We start from the raw sequence: 23,139 nt of genomic DNA on the forward strand, positions 1-23,139 counted from the left end.
TTTCCTCAAATGCAGCATTAGACCGCCATTTTGATTTGTGACGTAAACTCGGAATTGTCAATTGGTAGCTCATTTGTTTGAATTACTTCTTTGAAATTGCTGTTAGCCTTTTTTCTTTTTTCTTTTTTTAATTAGTTGGTTAGTTCAAGTTGTTTTGCAAGCTTGTTTGGTCAAGTCAGTAAGCAGGTTACACTTGTTTTTTGTCAAATTAGTAGGGCGACTATATTCCCATTTCTAAAATAAAGAGGACACTTTCCCCAGCCTGGAAATTGTGGTACCAGTCGCAGTTACACAGTGTACTTCACCTCCTATTAGTCACGCGATGACAACCAGACATTTTCATGAATTTATACAAATCCCGGACGCCCGAACAGGACAAAAGAAAATGGTGTGTCCTCCCAAATTTCTTCCCAAAAGAGGACAGTGGGTCACTCTACAAAATTAGTAGCTTAGAGTTAGTGGGTTAGCTTGTTAATCAAATTAGCTTAAGTTCTTTTTGTTGGAGTTGTTTTTTAATAAGCTATTCTGCTTAAATTTGTTTGTTTGAGTTATTACGTTGTTAGCTAGTTTGATCAAAATTATTTCATTGATAGGTTAGTTTGCTATAGTTGGTTGGTCGTAGTTATTTTGCTAGCTTATTTGTTCTAGTTAGTAAGCTGGTCAGTTGATTGTTATTCATTTGGTTAGTCATATTTTTGGTTGTTACGCTAATTGTTCAGATATATTTGGTTTGTTAGAGTACATTAGTGTCAGTAACATTCAAGTAAATGTGCCTGTTTGTTTATTGAATTTAGTTTGGTTAGCTTGATTGTTCAAATGAGTAACTTCCAATTTGTTGCTTGTTTGAGTTAGTAGGCTGGTTATCTCGTTTGTTGGAATTAGTTGCTTTGAGTTATTAGTTCAAGTGGACAACACGCTGTAGTAGCCACTATGTGTAGAAATACAGATACAATAAATACAGAAACAGTGAGGGTTGCTTCGCACGCGATGTACTCTGGAAACAAAAAAAACATCCCAAATTTGCCAAGGCAGCGTTTGTGGAACCATGCTGGCGTCTGCACACATGTTGCGGTCGCCACAAGTCAATTCCAATTTGGATCAGCAACACAGCAGACTGGTCCACCTCCACCATGAGGGTGTCTTTAAAACGATAGACCCTCTGGGGAGGTGTTCGTCTGGGGCCACAGTTTCACCATTGACTATTACTGTATAATTCTCTTCAAATCACCTTCCTGACCTCACCCCCCACTCTGGTAGCCCACCCCTGATTTAGCCAGCAGACAAAGGTCACATTTCTGAGAAGTGACTTCCATACTTGTTCCACGCTGGGTCGTCACTTTCCATTTCCTGAGACCTTTCACGTCACACAATCATCAGCCTAGAAAGACCGACCGCATACACCACAACCACTTACAAACTCGCTTCACATGACCTGATTACCGTGGATTAATTCACTGTTAGCCCTACATAATCTCAATACTATATTAGAGAAAGCTTAACTCTGCAGAATGAGTGTAAATGCACACGTGAAGTGCAGCAAGTACGTTTGTGCATGACACCATGCCCCCAATGCGACCTAAGTAAGTCGGGCTATAACCACTACTGACTGCTGACATTGTGTGTGACCTTTTCCTGATCCGGAGGACATCTATTTAGATTAAACTAGCTGCGACATTTGCTGGATGTGATAATAAATCACACCAACTATTTATGGTCTCTTAATCATTCAAGCTGTAGTATAATAATCACATTGGCTTGCTCAGCGAGGCTATGTCTGTTTGTATGTTTGTTTGTTTGTTTGTTTGCTTGTTTGTTTGTTTGTCAGCAGGGTTACGAGAAAAGTACAGAAACCTGAGGGGATCATTTGGATTGACCTCATCTGACCCTGGTGGAGGTCAGCACTCTAGCTTTTTATTTTTTTTTATTTTTAAGAAAACTTAACTGATGACTGGTTTCTTTGTCCCAAACAAGGATGCTTGAGAAAATCCATTTGTTTCCGTGGTTAGTTAGTTTATTTGAGTTAATTAGTTCTGGTAGTTAGTTTTTTTTTCAAAGCAAGTATCTGTCATTTGTTTGAGTTAGATGCTTGGCACCGTGGCAGGTTTGTTTGTTTGAGTTAAGTATTTGGTTAGTACGTAGGATCATGTTCAAGTTAGATTTATTCACATTAGATGACTCGTTTGCTCAAATTAGTTGGTTTGTTCACATTATGTCGATGTGCAACTTATGGATTTTGCGGTATTATTAATTATTTCTGTTTTAATGGCTTATGTCCTATCACAATTTGTATGGTGTAGTTAGTTGGTACTATAATAATGGTATATGTCCTAGAACATTATTATGTACTATATACAGACTAGTGGCAATTACTGTCTTCCCTGAGGATACACATTGTACAATTGTACATTTTGCAAACTTTATTTTGTCAAAATGTTGCACATTAAGTATTTGAATACTAACTTTAATCAGACTACGGTAATGCTGTAGAATAGCAACGTGCTAAATTACTAGTTAGTTATTATTTACCGGTACTCAAAATTAGTCAAAATTATTGAAGGCATTATCGACATTACTGAGAAAAAAAACTGCCTATCACTGGGCGAAGAAAAACAAAAACAAGAAAAAACATCAGGAACTAAAAAAAAACTTTAACATCTAAAGTTAGAATAACACTGCATATTATGTGGTATGCATCTCTCCAATAAAATACAAAACAAGTCCATATGTACTGTATCTCCATGGGGTGTGATAAGATTCAAGGACAAATAGAACAATTCGAGTGTTCAATTCAGGGTGAATATGTTTTGATTTAATTATTTATTTATTTTTAATTTATTTTGCACATCAGGGCTTTAGAAATTGCCTTCATCTTACACATGATTGTAAACTGTCAGTTGTGAGATGTGACCGATGTTTGTTTTTAAAATAAAGGCACATAGCATTAAACGTTTTATTTGAGAAATGTTACTTTTCTTGGATTTATCCATAGTTTGTCCGCCAGGGGGGAAATGCCTCAGTAAACCTTGTTGCACATGTGCGCTTGTGACGCATGTTTGAGCGACAAAAGAAAAACAATGTTTCATTTTATTACTACAAAATCCACCATAATCTTCAAATATAGAACCACATTTTAAAAACAACCAAAGTAATTTCAAATTAAATACTTTTATTAATGTATTTTCTCAAGTCACAGAAGGTCGCAAACTCCTCTATTGTTCTGCCACAAATAGGCTCTTATGGAAACAAGAGTGCACTGAACAACAAGAGAGTGTTCAGTTTCTTTTTTGAGGGCACCTCGACAGCAATCAGGCAATGAACTGGCTCCTTTCCAACAACCGCTGCTAATTTAAATTTTGCTGAAATGCATCTTGGTTAGCCGTATCAGATGACAGCATCATAGCATTACCACAACATACATCTGTATCTTTTGAATCTTTCTCCGAAATCTGGGGTTAAACTCCGCATGCATGTGTCGCGAGTAAATTATGGTACACCACAGGATGCCAGTTATAGATGGAAGTTCTTAAAAAAAAAACATTAAAAAAATAAATAAAAAAATACCTGTATGTTCCATCTATATGGAGCCTCTTGTGCCAGGGTATGAAAACATTTTTTTGTTTGGTTGCTAATCTGTACCCACAGTTTACTAATTTGTTCCCACAGTTTAGTAATCTGTTCCCACAGGTTAGCAATCTGTACTCACAGTTTAGCAATGTGTACTCACAATTTAGCAATCTGCACCCACAGTTAACTAATTTTTACCCACATTTTAGCACGTCAATAATAAACAAAAAAGAACACTCAAATATATAGATACAAGTTTGATTTATTATTATTTGAGTAGTGTTGAGTGTGAAACATGTGAGAAACTCCATGCCATTTTGATTTTGTGGAAATGAGAGCAGGTTAAAAGCAGTGTTTTTTTTTTTAATTGAAGGCAACGAGGAAACCAGCGTCTTCACTAATGCAAAACTGTGAAAACACTGCTATCTTCAGGCCAGAAAATGCAATTGCGTGTTAGGTTTGATAATATAGGCTAATAGACAGGAGCGCAACAGTATCGCCTACTTCAGCGTCGCTGCTCATTTGAGTTATCCATTGTTTGTACTTTTGTAGAATACATAACTAATCCTCACATCAAATTTACCATTTTTATTTTTCATTCATTTTCATTTCCCCAAAAAAAAAAAAAATTACCATTTTCTGCCGTCAGACGAAACGCTTGTGGAAGCTTAAAAAACACTTATTATAACCTGCTTTCATTTCCACAAAATCAAAATGGCATGGAGTTTCTCGCCCATTTCACACTCCACACTATTCCAGTTTTCAAATAAATCAAACTTGTATCTATATATTCGAGTGTTCTTCTTTGTTTGTTATTGACGTGCTAAACGATCGGTACAGATAAGTAAACTGTGGGTACAGATTAGCACCAAAAAAATAATAATCATACCCTGGCAGCAGAGGGGCTCCATACCGCTACTTCTAAGTGAACATGTGAAACCTCAAGCTAACCTTCCATAAGCACGCGGGTCACAATGTGTACATGCACCGACACCGTTGTAACTACGGGTACTGCGTTGCAGTAATGCTGCTGTAGTCATTGTCAAATTGGCTTGTTTGTTTTTGTTAGTTGGAGTGTTTGCTTATCCAAAATTATTATTTTTTCTTTGTTTGTCTGGCTAGCTCATTTGTTGTAATGAGAGTTAGGTGTTTAGTTTGTTTGGAATTATTTTTGCTAGTTTGGTTGTTGGTTAGCTTTTGTTTGAATGTGTTAGTTTCAAGGTCTCTCTGTAACTGTTCGAATTTGTTTATGATGTTTGAGTTTTTTGTTTGTTTGTTTGTAAGTTAAATTAGTTATCTTATTTGTTTAAATTAGTTATTCGTTTGAGTTAATTTATTTGTTTGTTGGACCCATTTATTTGAATTGGTTAGTTAGTTCAAGTTAGTTTTTATTTTGTGTTAATGTGACCAGACAGTTGTGAGTATAACACGCGCACACAAAAAAAAAGAATATGGTTCCCGAGCTGAAACTCCAGATTAAAATTGCGAAATAAACTTTTTGAAGTTGAAAACAAATATACAGCTATAGATAGTTATCTACAACATCTAACATCTTGCCATGTAAAGCGGTGAATGAGTGTGTTTTTGCAGTACACCAAAAAGCCTGCCTGGCTGTGTGTGCGTGACATGAAAAAGCAGTGGTGGCAACGGAGAGCCCACAGATGCATTTCCAAGTATTACAACACTATATGCCACAACTGGAAGAGCACATGTTCAGTATAAACCGTCAATCATCGCTTAAGCGTAGTGCTTAATGCATCGTTAACTTTATTGCTCCTGACAGTGATTTTCTAGAGCTCCATGGCTGCTGGCAACGCCACCAACCAGACCAGCTGTGACGTGCTCGTCTACCAGCGAGCCGCCGTGGTCCTCTATCCAATCTTCTACTCTCTCGTCTTCATCTTCAGCGTGTGCGGCAACGCTTTGGTCCTGGTGGTGATCTGCCAGAGAAAGCAGAAGTGGAACTCCACCGCCATATACCTGCTTAACCTGGCCTTGTCCGACGGCCTGTTCACGCTGACGCTGCCGGGAAGGATCGTTTACTACATCCTGCATTTTGACTGGCCCTTTGGGGACCTCCTCTGTAGGATGAGCACACTCCTCTTCTTCGCCAACACGTACGCAGGTAAACAAGGGATGGATGGACGTACTTTAGCAATAACCTCAAACCACAGTTTAGCAGTGAAATATTCTCGACAACATTCTCCTTGATTTATTTGCTCAGTTAGTTTTGTAATTTGATGTTTCCTCCCAGGAATTGGTTTCATGACCTGCATCAGTCTAGACCGCTATCTGGCCGTGGTGCATCCTCAGCGGCTGCGCTGTCTACGGCGGGTCAAGATGGTCCGTTGGGTCTGCTGTTTGGTTTGGGCTCTGGTGTCCGCCCAGGTTGTTCCTCTGCTGTTCCGCAGCATGCTGCAGCATCACGAGGGCAGACGGACCTGCATGGAGTACTTCAACCTCGATAGTTCCAAGTGGATGCCGCACTTCTTGATCTTGGCCTGCGTCGTCTCCTTCTGCTGCCCGTTCGCCGCCATCCTGTCCTCCTACACCAGCGTCCACCTGAAGCTGCGGCGGGCGGCAGCCGAGCGGAATTCTGCATCGAGAAGGAACCAACGAGCCAACAGCATCATTCTCCTCATCCTCCTCACCTTCATCGTGTGCTTCAGCCCATACCACCTCAATGTGATGCAGTTCATGTGCCGAATGATCCATCATGAGGTCTCGTGTGAGGAGCTGAGGGGCTTTAAGGTGTCCTCCCAGGTAGGACATCTTAAAAAAAAAAAAAAACATTCAGTGAATGTACATTGATCGTGAGGGATACATCCCAGAACCATCCTCTAGAGCAGGGGTTCTCTATCTTTTTTACCTTGGGGCCCAACTTTTCCTGTAAAAAGTGGCCTTGGGCCCATTCAGAAATTGATGTTGACTTATTATTGTCCGCATTTAATAACTAAATTAAATATAGTTAAGGTTTATAAAATCATGATCAAATAACATACAATGTGGTCATCACATTTATTTATGTGTAAACACTGACACCCAATAAGATGTCCAACAAGCCGGAATTCTCAGTTTTTATGTGAGTTTATGTGGATTTTTCTTTTTTTAAACAAACGAGGCAGTATAACCAGATTGATAATTGTGATTCACTCATGGGAGTTCTTCACATTATCAATCTCTTCGACTGCTCCACGTTGATTTGCTCGTCAATCTGCGAGAACAAAATTAATTGCAGCGTCCATTCGTCTATGGGTGTATTCAGACCAGAAAAGCTTGTTTGGTCCAGACCAAAAGCGGACATTTTTTTCCGTTTGGTGTGGTTTATATTCACACTGCTTTTTGCAAGTGGACTATATTGCGTAATCACGTCGACCCGCGTGTCGATCTGTGCTCCCATTGGACAAAAATGACAAGGGACTGAACGCATACCGAAAGCCAGAAATAGAAGAAAACATTAAATAAAATTCCGACGTGCTGCATTACTTCCCCGCATATTTTGGCATTATTAGATGCAAGATATTTGTGAGCGTCAAGGGCAGCACATTGAACGGAGGTTCTGCAATGCTGTTTCACCCTCGTCGATTGCGTGCAGTAACCCGCGTGCCCTGCCCTACAACATGCTAACTGCAGCGTGGCCAAACAGAATACGGAGGATTATAAATGAATTTAGCACAATACTACCGGGCAATATTACAGATAGTTTTTTTTTTCTACACTGAAAGGGGGGGGGGGGGTGAATTCGGTTTTAAAAATACCCTGCTACATGTGTACAAAGCCTCAATTGAAAGCTGTGGCCGTCGCGGCCCAAAGTTACATAACTGAAATTACTTTGCGGCCCACTAGATGGCGATCCGCGGCCCAATGGTTAAGAGTCACTGCTCTAGAGCAGTCATACTCATTGGGCAGCTCATCTAGCTAAAGTGGCAAGTCCTAGGCATGGGCCAATAACGGTTATGACTGTTTTAACAAGCGGCCTCTTTGAAGTTAATTGCCTTCAATTAACTTTTTTTCCCTCCTCAAGCAAGCTCGTTCACAGAAGAAGCGGAGGGGGAGTAAAGATACACATGGGTAGCTTTCGCATTTTGCACTGTGCTGTGTCGGTACCACCGTGACATAGCTGGGGTCTGTTCTAAAAAGAGTTTACCATTGATTGCAAACATGTATTTATTTATTTAAACTTAACATGGTATATGATTGTTAATGTATCAAATATTCTAGATTTTGTTTAAAAATTAAATACATTGTGTTAAAAAAAAAAGAAGAAGGTTTTATTTACCCAAATATTTTAAGAAAGGACATTGAGGAGGATAAGATAACAGACATGCGTTAATCATAAACGTCGACTGGGCTGGGCTTTCCGACATTACATACGCCGATTAATATTTATTGATGGGGGAAGGACGCGGGGGTGTGACCCTGAAAATGGGCCGGCCATTTGGATAACTCCCAAAAATCCCAATGGCCAGTCTGTCCCTGACAACTAGTACTACTTGAATAGCCTACAAAGCAATTTCATTTACTTAGTAAATTGCAATTTCATTTACTTAGTAAATTGTGAACTAAAAAACAATGAATGAACCACTCTACAGGAAAAAAATGTACATTACCATATTTAAGGTAGCATCTGTCATCAGGGTGACATCTATATCAGTGGTGGCCAGTATTACAAACAATACGGTAACTAAAACAATTCTACATTTGCAAAATTGCCCTTCAGGTATCCATAGCAATAACAAGTTGGTGAAATGTGTCTGTTTCCTGTAAGGACCGTCGATACCTACGCAATATAATTAGTGATCACTAGACCTACGATTATATACTTAAAAAAATTGCGTTGATGTGATAGAACTTTTTTTTGTGTGCATATTATTGAAATCAATGGAGGGTTTTTAAAATATATGAATTATTATTAGTTTTTTTTAGCGAATAGCTGAGGTTAGATTCCACAGGAATAAAAAAGGTAGATGTGCAAATTTGTGAATATTGAACCTCAAATAGGCAGTGAATCGCTGTACATGTTTACTGTCCATGTTTAAGAAAAAGTATCAGGTCTTTGTCATATGTGCAATCTGCAGGATCCGTTCCCCGATGCAAAATCACCACTAATAATAGTAATAATAATCCTTTTGTTACAGATTACCGTCTCACTCATGAATTTCAACTGCTGCTTGGACCCGGTCATCTACTTCTTTGCCATTAAGACGTACAAGAAACAAATGTTGAGCTTGTTTAAGGACCGCCTGTGCTCTGGCTCCGACGCTACCTCATCCAAGACAGCTGAAAACAGCAGTAGCAACAGCTGAGAAATTAAAAAAAGGGGGTTTAATTTCACTTCTATATTGTAGTTTGGTATACTCTAATGCTTTACTAATATTTTAGTGCCTTCCTTGTTGACTATACTTTGCATAACTTTCTGGTTAAAGAAGCTTTTAGTGCATCTGTGACAAAATGTTACCTTTTTTAGTTACATCACAAGGGCAAAGAATTAGGAACACATCTCAGTAAGAGTCGTTGCCGTGAGCGTAGGAAGCTTTGTGGTGAATGCCAATGCCACTTCCTCATGTACTGCTCACGCACAGGTGTGTGTGTGCGCGCGTGCGTGCGTGCGTGCGGGCATGCGTGCGTGCGTGTGTTTGTTCGCAAGTCAAACTAACACTTTGTCTGCTTGAATGCAGCACTGGTCACATTTTAGTCTGGGCCATTTGATATTTTGCTGTCCTCCCGTGTCTTCTTGTCGTAACTGCAAGCTGCCTGCTGCTCTCACTGACCCTATGAACCTCGAGCAAAGCTGCAACACCTCTCTTCTACCAGAGCATAGTACTGTTGGTCCCCCAAATACTGCCTCAAAGTCCAAGAGGGCCGCACAATCATACATTCATTCATAAATGTTTTGTACCACTTGTCTTCATGGGGTCATTTGTGTGCTGGAATCAATCCCAGATGATTTTGGTCTGTTCGCCAGCCAGTTGTAGGGTACACAATCTAAGTACTGTATAGACAGGCAAACAACCATCAGATTCACACAGTCGGCAATCAATTGTATTTTTCTAAAACTGGGTGAAGCCAGAGTAGGGGAGACCGGGGCTAGTTGTACCACTTTTAACAAATGTATATATTTCTTGGAAACAATACATCTTATATAAACAAAATGTATATCAGATGAAAGGCCAAAGTCTTAGGTATATGTTTTGTATTCATGTCATTTTCATACTTTATGTCAGTCAGTTATAAGCCATCAAATACAGGGAGTGAACATGAGACATGTTGCTCTACCAATGGGTAAGTTGTCACAGTATATGGGGTAAGATGTCACACTTGATTTTGCAACTAATAAAACAAGGACAAAATTATCCTTGTTCTCCTTTTTTTGTTTTTTGTTCTGCTTTTACATCAAGAGAAATTGTTTATCATTAATATTGAAAATTTACCATAGTCATTGAGCACATTTTAGCATAAAATATTATGAAATATATTAAAGTCCTTAAGAATTGCTGGCATGTAGGTCATGGCTCTCAGGCTCAAATGCGTATTTTGTTTCCCTGAAACTGGACATTTGAGATGAAATTATATAGATAAAAAATTTTTAATGGATGGATGGTTCATCATGAAACTTAAACCAGTCCTGACATGTGAGCAAAACTGTAGTTCGAACAACTGGAAAATCAATTTTTAAACAATGAAACAAAACCTGGCAAACTAATTTCAGACTCATCATCTGAAGAACAATTCTGGCTAGTCCAAACATGGTGTATTTTTTATTGGCCCATTCTTTGCATATGTGACAACAAACCCCAAAATGACTGAGACAAGTTGCCCCAAACTACAATGTTGGCTAATACTTGCTCTAGTTTAAAGTTATCTTAAAACAGAGCAATGACTGAGGCATGACAAAATGTCGGAATCTCTCCTCTAAAATAATAATAATCCAAATCATTTGCTGCTAGAATTTGTCTACGTGCGACGCCTGTTTCTAAATATATGAAGTTGAAATATTTTACTTTGGGTGGTGCAAAACAGATAACTGCCACTCATGTCAGCTCACAACTGCCACTCATGTCAGCTCACAAAGTGCTATTATCTTCTCAGACAGTACACAACCCCTGACCATTTATACCAAGAAAACTAGTATTCCAGTTTTCCGTTGCGCCCTCTGGCGGAGAAGAAAATTGCAATGTGACAACTTACCCCAGTCTCCCCTACCTGAAGAATGCTTCACAAGCACAGGGATAGCATACAAACTTCACACAGGAATAATTCAAACCCTGCAACACAGAACTGTGAGGCAAACGTGTTAATCAATTCATTGTGCTGCCGACCTTCATATGCAAGACAGAATTGAATAACCAAACAAATACATGTCCAACCACTATACTGGAGAAACAATAAGTATATTATCAGGATTTGGCCACCACTTTGACCCTCTTCATTAACGTCACTATTCTTACTATAGGCACTTATCTTATCTTACCATTCGCAGATTTGTTGCGCTTTGTGACTCACCATTCACTCATTGGAAAATATGAATTAATAAATATTCTCCATTATTTTCAGAAAAACTCACATGATTATTGTTTTTGTGCTATAAAATCTCAAACAAAACGTTGCTTTGGCACAACTTGTGGCAGGCATCTTGGTGCCAAGGAATTAAATTGAAATTAATTAAGAGTTTATTTTAGACAAAAGCAGTGTTTTACTGCCATGTTGTGGCATCCATAAATAAAAACCTCTTGGGAGTTGTCAATTACTTGCAGAGTTTCATTATTCAAGGCAGGGTTTTTTGGTCCCTATCCTGAGCAAACAGTGGGAGAACACTGTTCCCCATACTTTTGATCATGCCAACATACAGTACTGTAATAATGATACAGTGGAACTGTAATTGAATGGACCTGGAACCAACCGACCCTGGATTCAATAGACTGAACATCGTGTCCAGTTCACTCAAAACGCCCCTTTGCACAGTACCTTTTACCAGTTTTACTGTGAACGCTCATGCAGTACAACATGCTATTTTTAATTGGCCATTACATCTGCAACATCGCAAAGGTGTTCATCAAATTGCGAATCCCAGCAAAGCTAGTTGTCAACAGTCGGCCACTTATGAGAACCCAGAAAGATTATTTGTATTTCCATTATGTCCTACAGTAATAAATATTTTGAGATCAAAGTGGTGAGATGGCGGAAAATATTAGAAACACTTTTAAAAAATGATGGGCTCCAGGTGGCGAAGTGGTACCGTCACTTACCTACGATACAGGTCGGCGTGGGTTCGCTTCCCCATTTAGGAGACAGTGTTTGTATGTGTGCGTGTTTGCGTGAATAACACACCACAGCAAAATGTTGCCAAATATTCTACTGCTTTCTCACAAACATCAAGCCACCTTTACAGTAACAGTTTTTTTGTTTTTTTTATACAGCTCTTGTTCATGAGCTCATTAAATTGTAATGATAATGAATCTAGTTTTATTGGCTATTTAACATTTTAAATTGTCTCTTCAAGTTAGGCTACTTATTGCTTTGTTTCTTCAATTTTAAATTCACTTAATACAAATTCCCACCAGTCTGCTGCGAGTTTTAAAGTGTCGTTTTGTTTCGAAACAAGGAGCAAACCACAGTCGTTTCCTGTGCACATAATGCAATCTTTATCTCGACCGCATGTTGAACAAATCAGCTCTGGGTCACGCATGTTTATCTGTGCATTGCACTCACCAACGTCACAGGCAGTCAGAGTGATATGTGTTAATAGTAATAACTGTGAAATAATAATAATAATGATTATGACATGCCTTTTAGATACACATTTTCTTAAACTGTATTAGAATACACACATAGAATGACATAACTTGTACAGTATCGAGAAGAACCCACATTTAACACCTTCCAAACTCACCTAGAAACTGGTTCAAATCAAACCAACAGGATCCCTGCTCCTAATTTGTACAGTTGTGTTAACACATTCCCTTGTGTTTTATTTTTAATTTTTAATTCCTCATTCCTTTTTATATTTCTTGTCCTCAATGTTATTAATTTGTTATGTTGAATATTTGGTCAGCAGGGGTTTGGCTTTCTCCAGGCAACATGGATAGACTAATCTCATTTACTACCTCAAACCACACACTTTTCAAACTTGCAACGCAGTTCTAACTTTGGACTCTATAGACCCATTTGCTACTATGTAAAGTACACACAAAAGTGAGCACACCCCTCATAATTCTGGAACATCACTGAAGAAATGCCACTTGGACGCAATGAAAAGTAGCATACAGCTTATATAACTGTGTATTGTTCTATCAAAATACACTAATTAATAGCAAAACCCCTGGCAACAAAAGTGAGCATGCCCCATAGTGAAAATGCCCACCTTGATTTTCCAGCACTGTCTTAACTCTCTTGGGCTAAGTTTACTAGAGGTTAACAGGTTGCCATTGGAATCATCTTCCACTCTTCCATGATGTCATCATGGAGCTGGTGGTCTCATCAGACCACAATACATCCAGTTCCAGTAATCCAAGTCGTCAGTGTGCTTGGTCTTCTGCAAAATGTTTGGATGGTCTTGGCCACCGTATGCAGCTCAGTTTAATCTAGGGCAGTAGTGGGCAAACTCGGTCCTTGAGGGCCGGAGTCCTGCAGGTTTTGGAGGCTTCCCTCTTCCAACACAAGCTGATTCCAATCACCAGGATCGTTATCAGGCTTATGCAGAGCTTGCTGATGAGCTGTTTATATATTATCAGTTTCAATATTCATGGCTGTATTGTGACTTAATTTAAAACATATACATATTTCACTGTTTTTCAGGAAATAAAGACATTAATTTTTGAGTTGTCAAACATTTTGTCATAAAGATCAGTTTATGAAAAAATATTAAATTGAGCAAATTTGGACATCAGAGATTCATACCTAACATTAATGATTTTAAAAGCAAACTGTAGTTCATTAATATGCAAATATGCCTAAAAATAAAATTACAAAATACATGCGCTAATCACCCAAAAACCTTGTTTGGGTTCATTCACTTTCATTATCACTGTTGCAAATGAGAACAGGGATTCCCCAAATTTATGACTGGGAGCTCAAAATGGGTCACAAGTCAATAAACCAATATCTGTATTTGTTTTGTTTTGTTTCTATAAACGCGTTCTTTTTCACTTGACTAACTTCTTGATTCCACATATTCAGAGAAGGAAATAGGAGGAGAAATCAATGGATAAGTTGGGTAAGTCTCCACTCAAGGCCTTGGTAAAATACATATTTCCCACCACAGTGCTTTTAGTTTGCAAATGTCTGAATGACAGCATCTGAGGCAGAGACGATACATTAAAATTTGCATATTTCAACAGAGGATTTCCTTTGTCAAGTGTCTGTCTCACAACTTCCTTTATTCAAGTCAGGATGTGCACAGTAATGATGAGCATGAGATGCTCTGAGGCATGTCCTCCCATTCACTTTGTCATCACTAGCATCATAACTTGCTGCATGTTGAAAATACGAAAGGCGGGAGCAGTGTGAGAACATAGTTGGCGACTTTTCCTCGGGCATTGTTGTGTAAAAATAGCGCAGGCGGCACAGCGGGCCATGCGCGGTCTGTCAGCGAGGGGCATGACCGTCGGAGAGGCCCCCAGTGAGTCACAAGCACACGTCTCGGCCATGAGGAAGTCGGAACGCTTCCTCTGCCTCTCCGCCGGACTTGTTTTGAACAAACGACGGTTGAGCTCATTAACGCAGTGAATACTACGGCTACATTTGTAAATGCTTAACAAAATAGTCACTCCCAATTCCTAAATGGTACCATGTAAGATTATCTTGATTTTGGGCCGGATGGCACCCAAGTTTATTCAGGACAACACCCGTTTACACTCACTGGCCAGTTTTTTTTAGGTACACCTGCACAATGTACAAAAAAAAAACAATGCAAACTTGGAGCAAAAAAGTCAAGACTTAAAACCACAGTAACATTGACAAAACTGTTAAATAGAGACCTAGACCATAGGACTCAAACTCCGGTCCTCGAGGGCCGCAGAAGGTTTTAGAGGTTTCCCTCCTCCAACACACCTGATTCAAATGTTTTGCTCATCAGCCAGCTCTACAGAAACCTGATAAAGATCCTGATCATTTGATTCCGGCGTGTTGGAGGAAGGAAAACTCTAAAATGTGCAGGACTACGGTCCTCGAGGACCTGGGTTTGAGGTCTATGCATCTGGTTTGCAAATTAGGAAATCCTTTATTTATTTATTTATTTGCTTGCGTAAAACTCTAATTCCAGAATTCACTTTATGTAATGGTGATTATTTGCATTCAGACTCAAAGCATGTATTTCATGGCTATTTTCATTAAAAATACTGTTGTTATTTTTTTTGCAGATATCACCCTGTCAATAACCTTGAGTGTCTTAACAATGCTAAAATTTGAACTCAGCATCCTTTTTTTTTTTTGCACTCACTCACACAAGCACACACAAATACATACAAACACTGTCTCGCAGACAGGGAAGCGAACTCACACCAACCTGCATTGTAGGCAAGTGACGGTACCACTCCACCACCTGGAGGCCCAGCAACCCTAAAAACAAATTAAAAAAATACATATTACACATCACCTTTATGCACTACTAAAAACATATGGCCAAAATTCTATTTCCCACTTCCCACATTTTTTCCCCCAAATAAATGGCTGGAACCAATATAAAACGTAATCATAACTCAAAATAATTGTCAGATTTGTGTTCAGCAGCCCAAATGTCCATAGAATCCATTTGTTTTGTTTTTTTTGTTTAAAAAAATTGCCCATTTACCCATATGGTCAACTGGAAAATGTGCTGCTTTGTTTAAAAAAAAAAAAAAAACTTGCTGTCAGCCATGATCTTTGGGCTATGGGTTTCACACCTCTCCCATTTGTGGTTATGGATCGTGTGCAATGAACTTGTGTATGCCAACTACTGGGGTAAAGTTAAGAATTTGTTTTTGCAGCTATTTTTGACAAGGGGCTAAAAATGAGGGGCTTTGGTAATCACAATATTCAACCTTTGCACATCATTGAAGGGGATCTGAAACTGAATATTACTTAGAATTTGGTTATTGAAAAGTGATTTGGGAAGTGTGGCACAGCTTTTTATGCAGCTGTAACAACTTCTTCCCAAAAGTGCAAGAACAGATTGTTTTTAACCAGCTAATAACTTTTCACTAAGTTTAAGGATAAATCATATGGCAAGTAAATGTAAGGATGGAATGGGAGGGCGGTAGTAAAGTGGTGGGGTGTGTAGTGGTGGGTGGTTGTGTGTGGGTGTGTGTGTGTGGGTGTGTGTGTGTACAACAACAGGATATTTTGTCACCATGGTCACTGGCAGCAAATCAGCACGTCTTGTTTTGTGAATGTGGCTTGCAGGAGGGCCAACTGAAAGGGAAGCCGCCTGGTTGGGTCTGATACTTGGTGCCATGTGCAGCGGAGCCAACGAAGACACCACGCAACTTTGAGGTAAGATCACTTCTGTCGCTTGGATTCAATCAAGTGGCCCATAATATCATTTTAAAGGTCTGTGTTGCATATCCAGTTATGGAACGTATTAGAATAACATAGGTGGTTTGACAAAACCTGTTTATTACTGTTGGGGAAAGAAGGAAAGAAAAATAAGACCATTATGTCAGTTTGACAAAAGTTTGTCCATTAATTAAAATGTTTGAGAAATAAATGTGATTTGTCTCAAAACATCAAAGGCATAATTAAAACTGTTAAAATGTTAATTTTAACATCTACTACATACACTTGTGTGTGCCAGCTAGTGCAAGCAAACAGCAAGAGGGCAAGTCAATTTCCTCGTGTGCAAGGGAAATGTTATCTCTGATGCGCCACCGCACCGACGTTCTGCCACCACATCGAAGGTCATCCGATATTGTTTGCGGGCTTCCGGTGGGCCAGTTTGACACCACAATGTGGATTACATTTGCTGTGAGCTGAAAGTAAAAACGGAATTGGATTAAATGGCTAAAACTAGTTTATTTGTCACCTCATTTCTGGCCTCAATTCATTAGTTGTTTTCAGTTAAATTAAATCAAAGAAATCAATACAAACATAAATAAATGATGAACCTATAAGCAAACTATTATTTTTATTACACAATTATATAAAATGGAAAATCAGTTACAAAGTAAATCAAGTATAAACCTATAAGCAAACTATTTAAGCAAACTGTTATTTTATTACATAATTACATAAAATATGAAATGAAGATACATAATCTAGTTTTGTTGTTTTTCTGATAGATTAAAACCTTATTGAATTGGGCCCCGTTTAACACATTCCAGAGGTTATTGTTCTCCCTGTGTGTAATAAACAGCTACAGATGATTTGACTTTACTCACTTTACCACATAAAAAGGATTGCAATATGTAAGTAAGCTATAAAACTAAGAAGTAGTTGCTATAAACCACAGATTTCCACGATATAGTGGGGATTTCCACAATCTGCAATCTAGCGGGGCCATGGCAGGTGAAGCCACAATCTACCGGGGAAACACTATACTTGCAATTTTGAAAGTGTGGAATGAATGTTTACATACAAAATAGCACTCTGCTAAATTCTAAGGCCACCATTGGATTTATTCTTTTTTCGCAAGCACAATAATCTGTAGAATGACCTCCACCTAGAACACTGTATTGTATTGCTGGCTACTTCCTGGTTCATGGAGGTTGACGAACAGATGGGCAGAGCCATTTTGATTCAAGAGTTTTACTCTTCTCAAAATGACTGTAGAGAAATAAGTTAACACAGAATCTACTGACGACAGTCCATGACTTAAGCACAGTAATGTATTTGTAATGACAGCACAGTGGTCTAAATGTTAGCATGTCTGCATCCTGTTCTTAAGTTCGGGGTTCGAATCTCTTCATCGACCTTCCTCCCACACTCCAAAAACATGAAGACTCTAAATGGCCTATAGAAGTGGTTCTCAACCCTGGTCCTCGTTTTCCATGTCTTCCTCAGCCAACATAGGTGATGATCATTCATGCACAGTTTGCCGATCAACTGATCGTTTGAATCACCTGTGTTGGAAAACAGGCTGGACAAGGGTCCCCGTGGACTGCGTTGAGAAAACCACTGCACACTGTAAAAAAAATCCTGTAGAATTAACAAAGAATTCCTGAATTTGTGACGTAGAAAAACTGTAAATACAAAAACAATGTAGCATTGTATAATTTGTTGATTTGAAGGAAGAAAATGTTAAAAAGCCCTTTTTATTTGAGAGTTCACAAATTACTGTAAATTAAATATATACAGTAAAACCATGTGAATATAAAGGTTAAACTAAATGTATTATGTTCATTTAAAATTGATATGCTGTAGACCTAATTATTAATTTATCAGTACTTAAAAAATGTTTTTGTTGATATTTGACAGAAAAAAATGGTTTGCTGTGGTTACCAGAATAATTCTGTAAAAAAAAAAAAAACTTTGATTCAACAGTCCTTTACTGATAACACAACAACAACAGGGTGGCACGGATCAGTGGTAGATTGGTCGTCTTGCAACCCTGAGGTTGTTGGTTCGATCTTAGCGTGTGAGTGTGTCGAAGATCCATGTGCAAGATAGTGGAACTCCAGTTGTTCCTGATGCTGTGTAATCAGCGTCTAAGTTTACATGCAGTCAATATTCAAGTTAAGGTCAGAATTCCGGTTTGTGAAGCAATCAAGGTAACATGTTTATATGCATGGCGGACCGAGTTACTCTCGTTTACATGTCATTTGTGATCGATTGGAATATCCCGTTCGGACCATGATGCGCAGACAACATACATACGTAAATAACGTAATTTCTGCTTTTAACTTACTATACATTCAATAAAGGACATTTATGTCACTCACCACGCTAAATAAAGTAGTCGGTTTCCTCCTCGCTCCAGAAGTGGGGTTCTTTGCTGCGAGCGTCATGTTTGTTGACACCGGCTTGAGTATTTCCAGTGGGTTACACGCCAGAAGCACGGACTTATATACTTGTATAATAGGCACAAACTGGCATTTTCGCCTTAGAGACACAAAATAATGTGAAAACGCCACGGAGAAATCAATGTATTCAAGCGAAAAGAAGACGAAGAAGAAAATAGAGAGCATGCCGACAGCAGAAAAAAAAAAGTGCCGTTCAATCGAGGTATTCTGAATGTGTTTACAGGGAGTCCTCGAGCTACATCGCACGCGATCTACGTCATATTGACTTTACGGCGCCTGTGACTCGTTCGTAGCATCGTCTTTTTCGTTAATTTCCCACAGTAATCACGCCATTTTAAAGTTATTTAAAGTACTGTTGTTGTTGTTACCTCCAGCAACGGACGTCCATCAGGCGCATCACATTTCTGTGTTTAAGCTTGAATTAGCTCCGCTCTGCCGTCCGTCAGCAATGAATGTCTGTGCCGAAACATAAAATATTGGTTCCAGCATCTTCCGGGTCGCGCAAATATGTTTTTTAAAATTACTATGCAAAGTATTTTGATGTAAATATAAATTTTAACGGGGAAATCCGACTTAAGTCGAAATTCGGGTTACATCGCCAGCGTAGGAATGGAACTCTGCCATAACTTGAGGACTTCCTGTATATGCGCAAGTATTCGGGTTTGGAAAAGAGGTAACCCAGGGGTCATATTCGAGTTTTGAAAAACCCGAATAAGAGCATATTCGGGTAATTGTGCGTGTTTACATGGCCTTACAAAAACCCGAATATTGCCAATATTCAGGTTTTAAAAGGGTTATTACCTGCATGTAAACTTAGTCAGTAGATGAATGAGTAGTCAAAATGCAAAGCCCTTTGAGGGCCTTATAAGGTAGGAAAGCGCTATACAAATGAAGTACCATTTACTAAGAATCCCAGTAATATTTAGAAGCAGTTACTGTTTATTGTACTTTAAATACTTAAAGTTCTGTAAAATTGTTTACATTTTCACTGTAAAGAAAACTCAAAGCAAAGTTTACAGAATTTCTCTGGCAACCACAGCTGGCAGGTTTTTTTTCCGTAAAAACAACAGAATTTTCTTTTTTTTTTGCAGTGAATGGTTCATGATTGGTTGTCTAAACGTGCCCTGCAGTTGATTAGCAACCAACCCAGGATGTACTTCACCTCTTGCCAAAAATTAGCCAGGATACGCTCCAGGTCACCCGTTTCTCTAAGCGGTCTAGAAAATGGATTGATACTTCCTCTTTTAAAGGTTTTTCTGATCATGTGTGCTCTTGTGGTTTTAAGCAAAGGGTAAAACAACACTTCTTTTTTTTTTTTTTTTTACCTTCAAACCACATATTTTTTTCTGTTTCATTTTCAAAGAATCAGAACACCATGATGGGCTCTACTCCTCCTCCCGTGATCGGGGACCATTCATCCGCTGACAACGCCTCCACCTGCGACACCCTGTATGCCCACAGGCGCTACGCCCGGGTCTTCATGCCACTCGTCTACTGCGTGGTCTTCCTGGTGGGCCTGCTGGGCAATGCCCTGGCGCTGCACGTCATCCGGCCCAACCTGAAAAAGATGAACTCCACTACGTTGTACTCGCTCAACCTGGTGATTTCAGACATCCTCTTCACGCTCTCGCTTCCCGTGAGGATCACGTACTATGCGCTAGGCTTCCACTGGCCCTTAGGTGAGGCTCTGTGCAAAATCTCAGGCCTCATCTTCTACATCAACACCTACGCCGGTGTCAACTTCATGACCTGCCTGAGCATTGACCGCTACATCGCCGTCGTCCTACCCCTGCGCTTCTCCCGCTTGCGCAACGTTAGCAACGTGCGCTACATCTGTGTCGGCGTGTGGCTGCTTGTCCTGGCGCAGACATTCCCACTTCTTGGTATGCCAATGACCAACGCCGAACCGGACGGCTTCATCACCTGCATGGAATACCCTAATTTCGAGAAGGTGGACCACATAGCCACTATCCTCATCGGCGGGGTCTTCCTCGGTTACGTCATCCCCGTAATCACCATCCTGGTGTGCTACTCGATCCTTTGCTCCAAACTCCACTCCACAGCGAAGACCAACCACCTGACGGAAAAGTCGGGAAGCAGCCGCAAGGCCATCGGCGTCATCTGCTGTGTGTCCCTGGTCTTCGTGGTCTGCTACAGTCCCTATCACATCAACATCATGCAGTACATGGTCCGCAAGCTGGTGTCCAGCCCGGACTGCGCCGACCTCACTGCCTTCCAGGTGTCACTGCACATCACAGTGTGTCTGATGAACCTCAATGCCTGCTTGGACCCCTTTGTCTATTTCTTTGCCTGCAAGGGTTACAAGAGGAAGCTCATGAAGCTGCTGAAGCTGGAGCTCAGCATGTCCGTCTCCAGTGTTGCCAGAATTTCGCCTGAAATCTCGTCCAAGGAGATCATTGATGGCAACAAGATCGAGCTCAGCGGTCCTGCTTCGGGCTCAGCCAATGAGAGGCTGATGGGGAGGAGATCGCAGCTGTACGTGTAAACAAGAAGAATGGTGGAGGGACCGAAGCAAAAACTTTTCAGGCGATGGTAGTCCGATGTCCACCAGGAGTTTTTCAAAGGTGTCATCATAGGCAACATCTGGGTGCACCTGTGTGACCAGATGGTTTCTAAAAGAAGAGCTTAGTACCTTGTACTCTCAAAAACTTTCCAGTGAAAAGGTGGGAAACTTGTAAAGGTTATATGAACATTAACCAACTTCAGATTATGAACTTTGACTTTAGATTTTTTTTCATTTAGCTGCAACATTGAGAAGTTACTTATAATAAATTAGGTTTTGGCTTTGTTCAAATGTACAGATGTTCAAAATGTAACTCGAGAACTCCCTGTATAGGGTGCTTTTAGAAAAACACCAATTGCTGTTTTTAAGAATCTCCAAAGGCTGTCAAGCAAACGTCAACGATGACACGATGTATCATTAAACTGTGATCAAATATAAAATCCCCATTTCTTAGCATTAGCATCGCTAACATATTTACCATCTCTGAGAGTAGTACTTGACTTTCCGCTTCTACCATATAGTGCACTCTACAGCAGCAAATGAATGGAGAAAAAAAATGTGAACAGCAGAAGAAGACAACTTGTTGGCGTCAGATGTTTATGTAATTGTGGGAAGACGGACTTTTCCGACTTCATATCAGGAAGTGTACACGGGAACGCTCCTTTGAACTCAGAGATCTTAGTTGCAAAGTTGGGGGGGGGGGGGGGGGGACCCAAACATCCCTTACCTGCTTCAATCCGACGTCTCTCGACAATGGCGACCCACGTACTGAGAATGACATATTTATTTAGTATAACATTAATTTAGTTATTGGAAATAAGTAACTTCACGTAACCCAACGTGATTTGGACTAACTTTATTCACCAGAAAAATAAACTTAAAATAACCATCTTAATCGTTTACATCTTGAACGCTTTGAGGTCGGAACTAGGAAAATCCAAGTGGCGTATGTCCGACTTCCCACCTTCCACGAATGCAACAAATCATACAGAGCTACAACAAGGGAGTAGGCAACCAAGATGACAGTGATAAGTTTTCATCTACAAAGAGGACCAAGGCAGAATTGTGGGCATATTTGACTTTCTATAAAACTGTAGTAGAAAAATGTACACAAGATAATAGCCCTGTATTTGTAAAGAATTCAAGAACAAATTATTGCTGTAAGTTTTGAGCCACTGTCATCTCAGTCATTTGAAGTGAATATTGTGATATCTTGTGTGCATGGACATTCATTCACATTGGTTGCTGCTGTTTTTGATGTCTCATGTAAAATGTACATATGGTCACTGATTTGATATTTTTTTTGTATTCAAAATACATAGACAATATGATGCAATTTCACCGCAGGTGTTAGCACACAGCTAAAGCAAAAAAAATATTCTCTTTATGTATACTTGCTGTTGTGAACTGAAATTCCATTCGTCCACCAACTTTGATGTGAAATAAAGTAATGACAATCCTGTGTCAGTTAAAATTGTTTTTGAGCGATTGACAATAGGACCAAGATCTTGTTTTCTTTTGGTCAAATAATGACCCTATTGAAATAATAGCAGCTCTTTTGAATTAATTAGCACTCTGGATTCAAATCCAGATTTTAATCTGCAATCCCCCAAGGAATTGCACATTGTCGTCAACAAGAGTTGTTTTGGTTTTGAAAGTGACCTAAAAGTGTCCTCAGTGTGTGACAAAAAAGGCAAGTGAGTCACATGATGATGCCATATTGGTCAACGTCTTACATCATTCCAATGTGACTAAATTGCATATTGGGTAACACGTCATAACAAAAGATGTGAAGCAACACATTCCACAGTTTCATTACGAATATACATGGCTTTTTCTCTCACATGAATGGGACAATTTCAGTTGTTCCTGAGTAATAAACATGCAAATAAGAGTTTGGGAAGCCACAGCTGGGCCCTCCGGGGAACCTTTTAAAAGTTGTGTGCCTCGGTCAAGGTCACATAAGCCATGATGAGTGCTGAGGGACGTCCCAGTATTTTTTCCTGTTGGTCTGCACAGGATCTACTCTTCCAGCAACAACCCCGCTTCTCTCCAACCCCTTTGGGGCCAAGATGGTCTGGCTCCGGTCATTACTTTACATTAACTATGCACTACAAT

At 39.6% G+C, this 23,139-nt stretch overlaps 2 protein-coding genes across 2 annotated transcripts; both read left to right on the forward strand.

Annotated features, from left to right (window-relative positions):
* Window positions 1-5,311: 5,311 nt before the first annotated feature.
* Window positions 5,312-10,060, forward strand: LOC147164400 (G protein-coupled receptor 183). Its single transcript, XM_086091624.1, has 3 exons — window positions 5,312-5,689; window positions 5,819-6,327; window positions 8,703-10,060. The coding sequence occupies exons 1-3, from the start codon at window positions 5,365-5,367 to the stop codon at window positions 8,868-8,870; spliced, it is 1,002 nt and encodes a 333-aa protein (XP_085947750.1). The 5' UTR covers window positions 5,312-5,364; the 3' UTR covers window positions 8,871-10,060.
* Window positions 10,061-15,915: 5,855 nt separating this feature from the next.
* gpr183a (G protein-coupled receptor 183a) lies at window positions 15,916-21,706 on the forward strand. Its single transcript, XM_086091433.1, has 2 exons — window positions 15,916-16,032; window positions 19,861-21,706. The coding sequence occupies exon 2, from the start codon at window positions 19,873-19,875 to the stop codon at window positions 21,001-21,003; it is 1,131 nt and encodes a 376-aa protein (XP_085947559.1). The 5' UTR covers window positions 15,916-16,032; window positions 19,861-19,872; the 3' UTR covers window positions 21,004-21,706.
* Window positions 21,707-23,139: the final 1,433 nt, after the last annotated feature.

The sequence above is a fragment of the Leptonotus elevatus genome, chromosome 12 (assembly GCF_054856555.1).
Source record: "Leptonotus elevatus isolate MCC_2025b chromosome 12, RoL_Lele_1.0, whole genome shotgun sequence".
Classification (NCBI taxonomy): domain Eukaryota; kingdom Metazoa; phylum Chordata; class Actinopteri; order Syngnathiformes; family Syngnathidae; genus Leptonotus; species Leptonotus elevatus.